Below are 15896 nucleotides of genomic sequence, written 5' to 3'. Positions count from 1 at the left end.
GCAGGAAAATCTCTCAGTCCATTTCAGAACATTTTGACATGTGCCAGCTTGAAAGGGTGAGTTTGCCTTCGCGGTCCCTGATGGCAGCTGACTAACCCTGTTTGCACCTCCCTCTTCCTACAGTTTCCCTACAAAAGAACTGTTCCTGGGGAAAACAGAAGGTGGAACACAGGACAGGGTATAGTCAAAGCCAGGAAATGACTAAACAGGCAACAGGCCAACGAGTTTCAATCTCATCTTCAGTCTTAAGAGCAAAGGCTTCTTCATATGAGTTTACGGAAAATAGGCAATTACACACAATACAGCATCGGAACCAAAGTTTGTTTTTAAAATGTGAGTTTTTGACATTGGGAAGATTTCATTCCAAACTCTCAATTAATTACAAAAAAATCCATGTTTCAGGAAGACATACTTAACATAAAATTCACATCACTTATCACAAAGTTAGACAGTCAAATGTATAAAGGAGAAACAAAACAGAAGCAGTATTTACAAATTTAGACTACATGAGACATTGTGAAGAAGCTTTTGTTAATAAACAAGGCCATACATACTTTTACACACTACATTTCAAAAATGATGCATCTGTGAACAACAATATGATAAAGGTTATAGTGCTGAAGACTTTAAATTAAAGGTTGGGAGAATTAAAGACTAAATGTGAGGTCCAGGTCGTAATGATAAAGACTTCAAATTCAAGGACAAATTGTCTAAGAAAGGACAAACAACTAGCATTCAAGCTATTTAATCAATTAGTTCCCTGCAAGTACAAAATATATAGGAATCACTAAATGGACTGACCTAATTACCAATTCTGTTTATTTCTAAATAACTCACAACTGCAAGAGGTCTTTTCACAGAATCAGTCAGAGTTTCTCTCTATCCTCGTGTAGGTATTTCTGCTACATTTTAAATCCTTATTCCAAACAATTCCCTCCCATTTCCATATTTTTATAAGTATAAAATATTTTAAAACAAAGAAATATCTGATCCATAGCTAAAGAACTACTCCCCCATGACTTCTAGAAGAGAAAAAAAAGTTTCCCATTTATTTCCTCCTCTACCTCAAAAACACAGCAAATCAAAACCATCCAGTTCCTAATGTAGTGTCACATAGAACCCAGGGCCCCGAACAACGTTTCATGCTAACTTTCCTGCTATATGCTGAGAACAAGTTAGTTATTTACATTATTGAGAAATCTATTTAACAAACTGGATTCATCCCTGTGCTTCCGTCAGCAGAGGCTTGCTAAAAAAGGCGAGAGCAACGGCGTCTGCGAATGGGAACATCAAAGACTCTCCTCCGTCTCTCTTCCTCATCATCTTCATCGGATTCATCCATATCTGCCGAATCATCATCATTGTCTTCTTCCTCCTCCTCTTCTTCTTCCTCTTCCATCTCTTCATATTCATCAGGACCCATTTCCTTGAAAGAGAAAACAATCTTTTGATAAGAACTTCATCAGTTTTTTATACTTAATGCAAATTCTCATTTATCTAAACAACTGGACATGCCAAATATGAATTTTTATAGATCTGAACAGTGCATTTTCATAATGCACATGCTAATGCAAGATTCTAGAGAGTATATTCTATCACATGTTTAAAAATGCTCAATGCTCAATGTGGGGCTGGTCCCGTGGCCAAGTGGTTAAGTTCACATGTTCTGCTTCAGCAGCCCAGGGTTCGCCAGTTTGGATCCTGGGCACAGACCTACATACTGCTCATGGAGCCATGCTGTGGTGTCGTCCCACAAGAAGAACCAGAATGACTTAGAACTAGGATATACAACTCTGCACTGGGCTTTAGGGAGGAAAAAAGATAAAAAGGAAGATTGGCAACAGATGTTAGCTCAGATGTTAGGCCAATCTTCCTCACCAAAAAAAGCATAAAAAATGGTCAATGTAGTCTTAATGGTAAATATATTTCATTAATACAGTATTTATTTTTTACATGGTAGTTGATAATTCATACAAGGGAGCAAACAGATCATTCCTAACAACCCAATACATAATTTTACTGAATTTATCATATTAGTGTGTTAAGTAACAATTATCTATTAATCTATATGCTTACAGAAAAGAGGATGTGAAAGAGTAATAAGGTATGACCTCTACTGGTAACTTTTATGTACTGTCAACAAGAGGGCTAATAGATTTCCATTGAGCTCCTACTATAAAGACACATCATTTCAATTCAACCGCCATTGGTAGCCTCTACTGTGAAATTGACTTGTTGAAGGCTCTCAAGGCAGTAGTGATGCTGAACCTCTTGTGGAAACTTTAATTCTGCTTAAACAGTGTCTGATCAAGTCTTGACTCACTCTGCTGTCAATGTTCTCTTTCATACATTTGAAGACTCAGTGGGAGGAGTTGCTGCATTGAACAGAGTTCTGAACAGCAAGGAGGACCTAGCTGGTAACATGGAAAGTTTTGGGAAACTTGGGATGTGATGTCAGCAAAAGTCCTTCCACAAGGTTTTTATGGGATTACACGTCCATTAACCCCTGACCCCTCTGATCTCATCTCTAACCACTCTCCCCTGGTCATGGTACTCAGCTACACTGGCCTCCTTGCAGCTCTTCAAACAGACCAAGCACATTCGTGCTTCAGAGCCTCTGTACCTGCTATTCTTTTGCCTGGAACAGCCTTCTCCCACATATCCACCTGGCTTCTTCTACTTCTTTCAAGTCTCAATTGTGGTGTCATTGAGGCCTTCCCTGAAACATCTTTATATCAGAACAACCCAATAGGATACTTCTTATTCCCTTTACTCTGATTTTTCTCCAGAGCACTTCTTACTACTTGACATAAATACAGTGTTTATTTGCTACACTTTGTCTCTTCCAACTAGAATGTAAATTCCAAGGCAGAGATTTTGTTTTATCTCAACTTTCTTCTTTTTTTTTATTGAAGTGTAACTGGCATATGGCATGATATTAGTTTCAGGTGTATAACATAATGATTTGATATTTGTATCTATTACAAAATGACCACCACACTAAGTCTAGTTAATATCCATCACCACACAGTTACAGAATTCTTTTCTTCTGATGAAAACTTAGAAGCTTTAATCTCTTAGCAACTTTCAAATGTGCAATACAGTGTTGTTAACTGTAGTTGTCATGCTGCAGGCTATTCCTGAAAGCAAAGGGAGATTTTGATGGTATTGTTTGTGCATTTTCCCCACCACCTGGTAAGTACTCAGTAAATATGTGTTGAGCAAGCAGATTAATTAATGTGAGAAAAGAACTGTCGTTTAGGATTTGTCAAAGGAAGTGTCACTTAGGATTTATTATAACAATAACAACAGAGAAAATATACATAAATATGACATAAGATATTCCATTATTTTTATCTTTTGATTTTTTTTTTAATCTAAGGAATGAAGACTATAATTCAGTAGAAGGTCCAAACAGAGGAGATGGGTAAGGCTTAGGAAATTCTAAAACATTAAACCAGGTTGTATGATTATCAATTATCTTAATGAAGAAGAAAAACTGTGAAAGAAATCAGTGTGGCTAAAGAGGGAGCCTGCCAGTGCCCTTGGACAGAAGTCTCCACACCCAACCAGAGATGGAGGGAGGCGCACAGAGAAGCATGGGAAAGCAGCAGCAGCAGGAGCCTCTCAGTGCCCCAAAGCAAACAGCAAACCACCTAGGCTGAGACACGGCTTCAGACCAACCTACAGTGTATTTAATAGTGGCATTCAAAGTATAAAACAAAAGGAAGCATTAGGTACAATGATTATCACATGGTTAGAGGCCAAAAAAGAACAATTCAGCTTCCTTACCAAGAAAGCAAATATTTAAACAGGAGAGGTACAATACAGATACAGCACAATACAAACACAATGCCCATTGCCTCTTCATGTTGATTAGAAAAAATTCCAGAATTCTCATTTCTTTTTATTGAGTGCTCATCCCTGAGAGAGAAAACATTTTACACAAGGCAGGTCAAGATTTTATATGCTTATTTGTGGTTAGGAGGAAACTAAAACTCTCAATAAGTAAGAACATAAGTAAGAGAGGGTTGAACATGTAATGAGTTTATTATTGTAATTTAAAATTATAAATTTTAAAACTTTAAAAAAGGAATAAGTAAATGTTATAAAATGTCTCAGTTTTAATTTCTAACATGATAAATATCGATACAACCCACATAAGCAAGAGTTCTTTGGATTCCTCTATAACTTTTAAGAGCTTCAGGGTGTCATGAGACCAAAAAGTTTGAGAACTACTCCTTAAGTAATAACTACTTTATACCCATCCTAACAAACAATAAAAACAGGCCTCAACAGTATCACGCTGATCCAACAGTACCTTAACGGTCTGTCTAAACAAACTTCAACATTCTTTATACTTTAGGTCAGGAACATTAGCAACTTTAGGACAAGGAATATTATCAGAGATAGAGATTTCATGACAATAAAAGAAGCACTTCATTAAAAAGACATAACAATCCTAAGTATATTTGCATATAATTACAGAGCTTCAAATACATGTAGGAAATCGGACAGAATTAAAAAGAGAAATCGACAAAACTGTAATTACAGTTGGAGATTTCAACAATCATCTTTCTGAGAACAAAGACAAAAAAAAAAGTCAGTAAATTTATAGAAGACTTGAAAAACAGTCAACCAATTTGACCTGTCATTTATAGAATAATCCCCCAAATACAGAATACACATTCTTTTCAAATGTACAAGGATTATTTACCAAGACAGACCATGATACTGGTCCATAAAACGTTTAAAAGGATTGAAATTAGACTGAGTTCTCTAACCCTAAGAAAATTAGAAATCACTAACCAAAAGTTAACTGGAAAATCTCATGTTTGGAAATTAACACATTTCTAGAAAAGTCATAGGTCAAAATTAAATTACAAGGGAAATCTGAGACTATTTTGAACTAAATGTTAATGAAAACACAACACATCAAAATTTGTACAATGCAGCTAAAACAGTGCTTAGAGAGAAGAAAGGTCTCAACTTCTACCTTAAGAAGCTAGGAAAAAAGCAAATGACACCCCAAGTAACTAGGAAGAGAGAAATAAAGATGACCGCAGAAATCAATGAAATAGGAAATGAGAAAACAGAGAAAAATCAGTGAAACCAGAAGTTGTTTCTTTAAATGAAACCCCCCAGCTCAACAAAAGGGAAGATATAAATTACCAAAACGAAGAACAAAAGAGGACAATATGACTATAGTTCTTGTAGGCATTAAAAGGATAAAGGGAACACTGTGAAGGAATTCATGCCAATAAATTCAACATTTTCCTTGAAAGATACAAATTAACAAAAGTGAAACAAGAAGAAAATATGAATATTAAAGAAATTAAATTCATATTTCAAAACTTTCCCACAAAGAGAACTCCAGCCCCAGATGGGTTCCCTGATAATTGCATCACACATCTAAGGGTAAGATGATACCGATCTCCTACAGAAACTTGGTTAGTGAAAAATGGAAGACTGTTACAGGAAGTAGCAGATTCCTAGTACCGGAAATATGCAGTAGAAAGCATTCCCCCACTGGAAGGGAAGCTTAACTTCACTTCCAAACCTGGACTGTAGATCCTTTTCACCAGACACACCACAAACACAATGGCCTCAAGTCTTTCTAAACTGGAGCTGGGAATGTGTCAACTCTAGGTCAGATTAAGATCAGTCCATCTTCCCAGACTTATTTTAGACCCACCCATCAGGGTCATCCCAGGAGTCAGAGGACACTTTCTGAACATTTGGTGCCTAGGATTCAATTACATTCTGGGTACCAAATTCATATTTTATTCCTATTATATAACTGGAGTTTCATAGTTCTCTTTAGTCATTTTATAGTCATTTTTCCGTCATTTTATAGCCTCTAAGATTGGGGTACTGCTACATTTGTCATAAGGTAACCCTAAGAGCAAGATTTTAAAAATATACCTACTTGACTTAGGAAATGATCTCAAAGAGAGACTACTAAAGTACAGGTCTACCCATTAAATCCTCTTTGTAATGAACTCTATAGGGTATTTGTATTATTTTACAAAATTGGGAGTTTCAGCAAAAAGACTGTAAGAAATTGTTTTCCCAGCCTTAATGAAATAAAATAAAGCCTATTCTTACTGGTCAACTGTGATGTTTCTCATTAGGCCACAGAACTGTTTTTGGAAACTATGGAAAAGAGGCTGAACCTTTAAAACCAGTAACTACTCTCTATGATACTATAATGGTGGATACATGTCATCATACCTTTGTCCAAACCCACAAAATGTACAACACCAAGAGTCAACCTAATGTAAACTATGGACTTTGGATGATTATGATGAGTCAATGTAGATTCATCACTTGTAAGAAAGGTATCACTTTGGTGGGAGATACTGATAACGGGGGAGTCTATGCATGCATGGGGACAGGAAGTATTTGGGAAATCTCTGTACCTTCTGCTCAATTTTCTGTGAATCTAAAACTGCTCAAAAAAATGACAACTATTAAAAAGAAACAGAAAACAGATAATAGCAGAGTTACTCTGACTGAAGTGTGTGGGGTCTAGCTTACTTATTGTCCATCTCCCCCAACATATTCACATGGCTCCCCATGATACTTCCTCAGAAACTTGGGGTCTCTGGAACCATTTATAAACCATTTGTCTAGCTAATTAATAATGTCCCTCCGTGGAGTAGATTCAACAAAATCGTGTAAATCAGCCCTAGAGGAAAATTTAACTCACCAATCGGGCTATAGACACCCTGAATGTCGGACATGCCATATGGAATCGGGGAATGGCGACATTAAAGATCTTGTCTTTAAAGTAAAGAAAATGGAAGGTATAATATCCTTCCATATATCCTGACGTTGTAGAAAATGTGGTACAACTTGTATATTCATACACCCGACCTGGGCTGATGATTGGAAATTCACCTGTGGAGAAAACAGTAACAACAAACCAAAGTATAAAATTTAGTTCTTCACTATAGCAAATAAGACAGGTCCTCTATGGTATTATGCAAACTATGCCCAATCAGAAAAAAAATCTAAAAGGAAATATAACAAAATGTTAAGAGTGATAGTATTATAAGTGAGTATTTTATTCCTCTTGACTTTTGTTTTTTTATAATAATTTTTTTTTTTTTTTAAGATTTTATTTTTTCCTTTTTCTCCCCAAAGCCCCCCGGTACACAGCTGTGCATTCTTCGTTGTGGGTTCCTCCAGCTGTGGCATGTGGGACACTGCCCCAGCGTGGTCCGACGAGCAGTGCCATGTCCGCGCCCAGGATTCGAACCAACGAAACACTGGGCCGCCTGCAGCGGAGCGCGCAAACCCAACCACTCGGCCACGGGGCCAGCCCCTTGACTTTTTTTTTTTAATATTCTCCTAATTTTGTACAGTATGTGTGTAGGGGAGAGAATATCTACTAAAACAAAACAAAACAGGAATATTTTCTTTTTCAAAATACTTTGAGGCATGGAAGACACCATCCTTAAGACATGAATAATAAAAAGTGTCACAGTTGGAGGCTGGCCCTGTGGCCAAGGGTTAAGTTCATGCACTCTGCTTTGGCGGCCCAGGGTTTTGCCGGTTTGGATCCCGGGTACGGACGCAGTACCGCTCATCAGGCCACGCTGAGGCGGCGTCCCACATAGCACAATCAGAGGCACTCACAACTAGAATATATAACTATGTACTGAGGGGGCTATGGGGAGAAGAAGAAGGAAAGAAAAAAGAAGACTGGCAACAGATGTTAGCTCAGGTGCCAATCTTTTAAAAAAAAAAGTGTCACAGTTGGACACCAGTCCAGAGATAAGGGCACTCTAAATGTTGAAAAGCAGCAGGAGACTAAAACATAAAACTCTGACGATGCATCCTCAGCATTTAGCCCAGACAAGATGGCAGTCACAGGGGAGAGGTCTTACACCAAGGGACGAAAGAGAAACAGAATTACAGCTTTCATAAAACTGCTCAGCATTAGATCCTCAAATATATCCAGGAAAAATTCCTTAAATAAACACGTAGAACATAAGTCTATTCGTGGCAATGAATTAGAACAACTTTAAACCAAATTCTGATATGCTTAGGACTGACAACAGACGTACATAGCTTAAACAATATATTTTCCTGAAGCATACATACAAAAACTGAAGAATCTGAGGGTTCAGAAACTTAAGATAATCATAATTTTTAAAAAAGCTGAATGTCAATGGTAATCAGAGCTAAAGATGACTGAAATCCAGGAATAAAAATCTGGGCTATTAACAATTCCCCCCAAATTTCAAAAAGATGACTAATATGAAATTTATTTTCTCTTTCTGCCCTATGCCTTGTAACCCTACAGAATATGTTAAGGAAAATTATCCAACTAAAAAAAATAAAGAACTTAAGAAAGAAAAGCAAGGAACCCAGGTGATCCACAGGGTGGTAAATCAATCCCTGAATAATTAAGATTGCTGTAATTTTAGAAAAGTTCATGTTTAAGGTACTAAACTAACGGAGTAATGACTTTTACACATTATATTTAAGAAGCAAAGTATTATAGTTAGAAGCCCAGAATCTATGATATCTTTCACATGGTAAACACAGCTATTGAAAGGTACAGTCTTATCCACTAAGACTGCACCATGCATCATGCATTTTCCAAGCTGTGTATCACATAAACGATCTCCAAAATGTCTTAGAGGCAAGTGATATATAAAACCAAATCTTGGATCACATACCGACTACTCCAGGTCCTTGGACTTCTTCCACGTCCCCTTTAGCATTTGTTATTCTCCAATAGCGACTGTCCAACTGACAGGCCTTCTCTGGAAGTGCATCCTTTGACATCTCAATCCTGGGGAAGGGAAGGGACCGGGAGAGACACAAATCTGTTTCTTTTGCTTAAGAGCTATAGTATCTGGGCTAAGACTATGAAAGGAATTTCCAAAGGCAATTAAGAAGTCCAACCCAAAGTCTGTGTTAATCATCTATTTTCTGTAAGTTCTCAAAGATATTGGCTTGATTAGCTTGACTCCCCAACAGAAATGCTTTCACTCAATTTACACACTTGACTTTCAGTGAGAATCAACAATGGAAAGGGCAATATAAAAATTCACAAACACAATGGTGACAACAGTCTTTTGCTGTTCAAGTGAAAATGAGTGTGGGAAACGCTTTCTAGAATATAGTGCTGTGAAAAACTTCTGTTCTAAAACACTCATGGTCTTTTTTCACTACAAGGCTATGCAACTCATTTCCCTTTTTTCCATTAACTTCTAGAAAGTACAAAGCAAAATGCCACTAGTCAGTTACTGACTACCTTGACTCTATTTCCCAATACTATTATGTCCTCCCTTTCTTTAAGAATCTTGCTGTCTCCTATTTTCATTTTGAGTACCCTATAAGCACATGAAGGTGTTCTTATTTTAAGCATGTCTTAATCCTAGGCAGAATCTGAATTAAACAATTAAAACAACAAATATTTGTACATGTGTAATTGGACATATCAGAGACTGCTTATAATAATAAAATCCTAGGATGCTTCCTGGTAAGTATACATTACCAAAATACTTCCAATATGGATATATATTTAAAAAATATGTATAACATATAAAATATATAAAAATATATCTAAAAACAAAGTATCCTGAATCCCTTAAGGCAATGAGTTATCACAGAGGACTTCTAATTAAAGTGAATTTAAAATTTGTTTTTTATTTAACTAAATCCAATGCTTAACACAATGTCTGATATAGAGGCAGTACTCAATAAATATGTATTAGACTTTTAATTGAATATAGACAGGCCAGATGAAACTTGGAATGCATGGTTTTATCTTGGGCAATCTGATAGCTTCTAAGACTGCATTACAACTCTAACATAGAGCTTTCATGATGATTACAACTTAGTGGCCCACCTTGTAAAGTACCTGGCACAATACTTTAAACACAGTATGTTTGCAGGAAATAACTTAGATAACTTAGAGGTTAATATAAACTCAAGGTATTTTACAAACACTATATTACTGAGAACTTTTTGTTATCCACCTTCCTCCACACTTTAGTAAGAAGCTGCCTTTCCAAATGTGTTTTATATGTCACATCTGATGGGGCAATAACAACACATCCACAGGCTACATCCCACTGTTACTGAAGGGTGACCCCATTTACAATTCTCACCTGATTCGGTATGTGAAGAAATAGTGGGGTGGATGGACAGAGCTAAGTTCTGGCAGAAACGATGTGGAAACTGAAACTGTAATATCCCCAGTTGTTGCTACACACTCTGGATCATGAATATATCTAGGTAATTTAAAACGTTAAACATGTTTTAATTAACTAACTTCAATTTTGTAAGATAAAAGATTTACAGGTACAATGCAAAATAGCTTATACTTTATGATCAAAAATTTAAATTTAAATAATTGATTTAAAAATTTAAATCATAATATAAAGGTATAGTCCTATTAAGCTTAGAAGAAAACTAGAAATTACAAACTAGAAAACCTTGAAGACTCTGGATCAGTAATGATAGCAGTCAAAGTTCAATAATCAGTGGTTCAGATAACGATTCAGTAATTAACTTGGAAACTAAAAAGAACTTATCTCAGTCTTCAGAGCTAAGGAAACTTTTGGGACATCTGAACACCCAGCAATATCCTATCAATAAAATGCGTTAGTATGTTATTCTAGAGGCCTCTAATGTATAACTGATCTATCATTTCTGCGAACCAGGCTACTGTGAGCCAAAATATTACCTCTAATACTATCTATAATACCTGCATGTTTGACTTAGAGATAGTAAGTTATATTAGCCAGGAGTTAACAGTTACTGACTTGCTATTCATAATAAATCTATTAACTGGCAAACAGCTTTTTTTCCCCCTCAAAAAGAAACTATATATAAAAAGAAACTATACTATAAAGCCATAACTTCTAAGTCAAAATCAGTTTTTTCTCTCTCAATTCTTCAAGATAAGAAAAATACCAGCTGTTCAAGTGTTTGGATGCAGTTTTAAAGTGAGAATAAAATAGTGAGATTTAATTAAGATAATGAAAGATTCTATTATTAACCTTCTTGGAAACTTGACCTCTATAATCTGTAACTGATGGTTTTTTCTGATTTATAATCATTTAAATCCAAAAAGTCCCAAGTGAAATACCTGAAAATTTGGTCTCTGATGATAGGGAAGCCACCTGATACAACATTGTTGACATAAGAAGTAAACCAGTCAGTAAAAGTAGCACCTATAAACCAGGAAGAGGGGAAAAAAGAAAAAGAAAAGGACAAATAGTTTTTGTACACTCTATACAGGAAATAAGGAAACAATGATAATTTATGCTTAAGATGTGAGACCAAAACTAGAAACATTTATGGATATAATTCTACTAATCCTTTATCAGGTTAATTTCTATTCTCAATTCTACTAATCCCTTATCAGGTTAATTCCTATACTCAATTCTATCCATCTATTTCCAGCTACCTTGCTAGGTAATCCTCCAACTACCTTCAAACTACTTTTTACACTTATAATTAAATAATAGATTTTTAAACTTTATTTTGTTCTGGTACAAGAATGAAAAGCCTTCTTCCTATAATTTCTAGAATATATTGAACAAAAGAGATACACTTATGTCTAGGAAGAAACTACAGGAAAAATATCAGTGCCTATCCTCAGATAATCAGGGTACCTCCTGGTCCAGGTATACCCTGACTCATACACAGAATCCTGGCAGAAGCCAGGCTCAGTGTGGACATCTAACAGCGGTATGGCACTGTAGAGTGCTGGGCATCAGGCCAATCCCCAAGTAGTCTAGCTGCACCACTGCAAATTCAAATGCAGAGTGGTTCCCTATTCTCGGTGACCGCTCCAAGACCAGTCCAAACCATACATCCATCGACTGGATCAATAATAAGCATTTACACGAATTATGCTTGCCCCTTCTAGGTAGTACAAACCAATTTTCTCAGACCCCCTTTAGCTATTGTTAATAGATCTTGGTGCCTATACGTATAATCAAAGTTATTCAACGAATTTCTTTGTAATCTTGTTTCTATTAACCCAGTTTCTGCACTCTGCTACACTGAATGTGAGATGCTAATTTATAGTATTTGCTTATTATTCTATTTAGGGAATGATAGTAGATACAATTTGAGTTTGGATCTGAGGGCATACAGCTTTAAAATTTTAAAGGCATCCTGAGAGAAGGTAAACTACAGCAATTGGTTCTTTTCTCAACGTCTATTAATGGCTCATTCTGACCCTTTATTTATTAAATGCTGTTGTATTCAAATGATCACTAATCATCTATCCACATTGAGCAAGATAGTAAGGAGCCACGTGAATAATGTCATTAAAATTCATAGACAGTCCAATTTTATGTTTTTAGAATTAGTTAATTTCCCTGTAGAGTTTTAAAAAATCATTTTGTATATTTCATGGAATAAATGTTACACAAGAAGAGATAAATTTCTTATGGTTTACTTAATAAAAAATTGGCATGGTGTATTTTAATGTACCTTACTTTATTACAATACATACCAAAGTGTGTTCTTTAAAATGAGGACAAAATTTTTTATGCAGCCTTTACTATTAAACTTACCTGAACAAAGATTCCGGTTTTCTTAAATATCTATTAATAATCCACTGAACACTAGGAGATTCCATCCTGTGTTTTACCAAAAATCCAAGAAAGTCAAACTTAGCTGAATCAAGATGTAACTTACACGTTCTAAGGAAGTTTACCTTTTAAAGTAAGCCCATATCTTGGAGTTTCTCGATAGCATTGGGGTTTTATTAAGGTAGCTTAAAGGAAGCTGCTTTCCCATCTTTCCTCCCAGCGCTAACCTCCCACCTCATCTCTTCTCAGTGCATCTCAAATCTTTTGCTTTGTTCTTTCATTCTAGGAGAAATCCCAGCTACTAGAATAGTATTGTTAGGTCTTAGCACTCTGCTGTAGTGGTGGGGTCTTCCACATCACATCAGACCAGCACCAAACTAAGAAAAGAAACTTATAGAGCCTAGGGGGCCCCTACCATAGAGCTCAGGCAGCCTTCAGTGTATGAATTAGTAGCACCACTGGACGAGAGCCATGACAATCCTCTCTGAAAGTGTGTGCCACACAAAGGTGCCAAAGAGCAGGGCATCACCCCCAGTGGATGCTCAACTTAGAAACCAAAGACCACATGGATCAGGGTGAGCTGAAAGCTAGGGACTAGGTTTAAAAATTTCTTACAACTTACTACACAGGGGCAAGAGCTTCTTAATATTGTAAAGTATACCACAACCCTGGAACGTACCACAGCATGGAACAAATGGAGGCTTATACTCTGCTCAAGGTTGCACTCAGGAGATATAATAAAATGCAAGGTCCCTTCACTGTTTATTAATAGGTTTACAGGGATCTTTAATATGGGCCAGAAATGCCTTTAAAAAGCAGAATGGAGAGTCAGGAAGCTTCTCTAAAGTGAGCAAAACCTAAGCAAAACAAGACTGGATGAATAGCAGAAGGGTGAGCTGCACTTACACGCAAACTGAATTCTTCTCAAAATCCCGAGAAATACCCTTTTAAGGCCAAGAAAAACAAGCTGTGCCAAGAGTTGATGAAGCCCAGTTTACACTGGTCTCTGAAGACTGCTGCTTAAGGCCTCTAGTGTGACTTATCAGTATTTTACTATAGCATTGGCACCGAGAGAAAAAGCTTGAAGTTGTTTCATCTATCTATATTGCTAATTATATATTAATATGATTGATGGAAAATGCATGTGTGTGTAAGGGAACGATATACAACCTCAGAGAAATTCTATACATTTCACAATTCTACAGCAGAGTCCTAAGAGCACAAGATTGTACAGGGCATGGCTTTTCCCAAATACAAACTGAATTCACACAAAGCACAGGGCTATTCTAATGGGAGCCTAGATGCATACTTTATAAACCAGCAAGCCTTAAGAAATACAAGTATAAAACTGCCAACTGATCAAGTAACTGAAAAGTTTTTACCAACTTAACTTTTTTGACCAGGAAGAAGACAACTTTTTCTCCTACCTATAATAAACATGTCAATAGCAGCTGGGTTCCGAGCCATTTGGTCCTAGGTGAAAAAAAGAATATTGTAATTAAAAAAAATACATTTTACTTAATTTCTCATTCTTCATGGTCTGTATCCCTGCCTGGAACAAAGCAAAAGAGGTACAACTAACTTCAGTGCTCTAACCAATACCTGGACATTCCTCACACTTTTCAGTTCCTGTTCTTAGGCTTTCTATATTTAGGGTCTTTCTGTAAAGTCCTTAAAGAATGCCAGGCACTTCTCAGCGACAGTTAAAACTTACATAATGCTATTACTTTTATAATAAACTAAAAAATTATCCTTCAAGAGAACAATTAGGAAGTTAAGGTAAAAAGATATATGTCCTATATCCTAGAAGAAAGGGCTTTGGATTCACAGTCAAGAGACCTGAACAGTTCTAGGGTAGCGACTTCTCTTGGTAAATGGAGAGACTAAGCCACCATCCATCCTCTTACAGAGGTATCAAGTCAAAAATCAGATAAAAGAAGTGAAAATGCTTAGAAAAACATTAAAAGCTATGAAAGCTCTTTAAATATTTTAAATGTCATATGGAGTCTTATGTCTCAGGTAACTATAAAAGGTATTTCCTATTTTAAATTCCTCTTTTAAGTTAAAAGTTCACACCCAGGCAAATAGGAGAGCAGAAGTTCTGCCACTGAGGGATTACTGAGAATGAAGAAACAACTATGAAACCAAATACCACAGTTTGTGTGATTACATTAAAATCATAACAAAAACCTCCTAAAAAGGATCTACGTTTTTGGCTAACTCAAATACCTAGTGAAGAAAGAGTTTAAAAAGTTACTACTGCACTCAGAACTTGAATCAAATGTTTACAAGCTAAATGTTTTAAGTTAGAAATATATCTTACAATTAATTACTTCAACAAAAGCTCATTAGTTTTCCTTATATTTAAAATGCCTTAACACAAACCACAGCTTTCCCTCTGTAGGTATAATAGTTTGCACTGCTTGTCCACTGGTAAAATTGTCTTTGGGCATTCCATGCCATTATGTCCGAGTATCAGCCCTCTAGTTAGATGGGTCTATCATTAAACTGCATAATGTTCTATACCTATTCTACAACCCTGAAAATTCCTAATGCACACATTTATACACTCATCAAACCACATCTTAAGGCCACACAAAACACACTTCCTACTTACTGGACATTGGTAGAAAACTTCATTTTTGTTTCGGCCCTCTGCGGCTTCTACTGCTATGTACTGACTCAAACCAGTATGTATGCAGAAAGTCAAAGGGAGGCAGTACTTCAGTCCCTGTCTCTGCTGGAAGCCTCCAGCAGCCGTATCGACGTCTAACAAATCCTCAGAACGATAGTGATTAGACAGCGCCATGCTTCCCAACAACCTGAGGAGAACACAGACTCAAAAATTTTATCAATTGCAGCACCAAACAGCTGTGCTTCATCTTTTTGATGAATAATAATTTCACACTGACTTTATAAAGACTGATTAACATGTCAATTCTAAACCAAGAGTACCAAAGAGACTACAATTTCTTTGTATTAACTTCAAGTTCTTGAGTGGAAAGATTCTGATTTAAATTAAAAGCCTAACTGCCTAAAATGTCTAAATGTGAGCCTTTTTAAAAGAAAAACTTTTATTGCTTTCAAGAATCTATCTTGCCATGATTTACTGATTTGCCAGTGTTTTGCTACATATATGTGTATGACTAATTTGATGTCTAAAGGGGTAGATTCCGATAGCTTTACTTTGATACAACCTTCAGCTTACCCCATCCTACCAGACAATATAAATGTACATCAGCCTAAACCTTGTCCAAATTCTCATAAACGTGGGATGTGAGGGTCTAAATTCATCTCACTGTACACACACGGGAGCAATAC

At 36.3% G+C, this 15896-nt stretch overlaps 1 protein-coding gene across 1 annotated transcript in view; it reads right to left on the bottom strand.

The window, feature by feature from the left end:
- Nucleotides 1–307: 307 nt before the first annotated feature.
- FBXO3 (F-box protein 3) overlaps nt 308–15896 on the bottom strand; it is a 32716-nt gene continuing 17127 nt past the window's right edge. The window contains exons 5-11 of the mRNA XM_044749884.2: nt 15193–15397; nt 14003–14048; nt 11117–11201; nt 10134–10256; nt 8694–8809; nt 6713–6903; nt 308–1426 (exon numbers count right to left, since the gene is read on the bottom strand). Coding sequence (XP_044605819.1) covers nt 1250–1426; nt 6713–6903; nt 8694–8809; nt 10134–10256; nt 11117–11201; nt 14003–14048; nt 15193–15397 — 943 coding nt within the window. The 3' untranslated portion in view covers nt 308–1249. The remainder of the gene's footprint in view (nt 1427–6712; nt 6904–8693; nt 8810–10133; nt 10257–11116; nt 11202–14002; nt 14049–15192; nt 15398–15896) is intronic.

This window comes from Equus asinus, chromosome 17 (genome assembly GCF_041296235.1).
Source record: "Equus asinus isolate D_3611 breed Donkey chromosome 17, EquAss-T2T_v2, whole genome shotgun sequence".
In the NCBI taxonomy this organism is placed as follows: Eukaryota; Metazoa; Chordata; class Mammalia; order Perissodactyla; family Equidae; genus Equus; species Equus asinus.
Note: the sequence above shows the minus strand (reverse complement) of the source record. Positions and strands in the feature narration are given on the sequence as shown.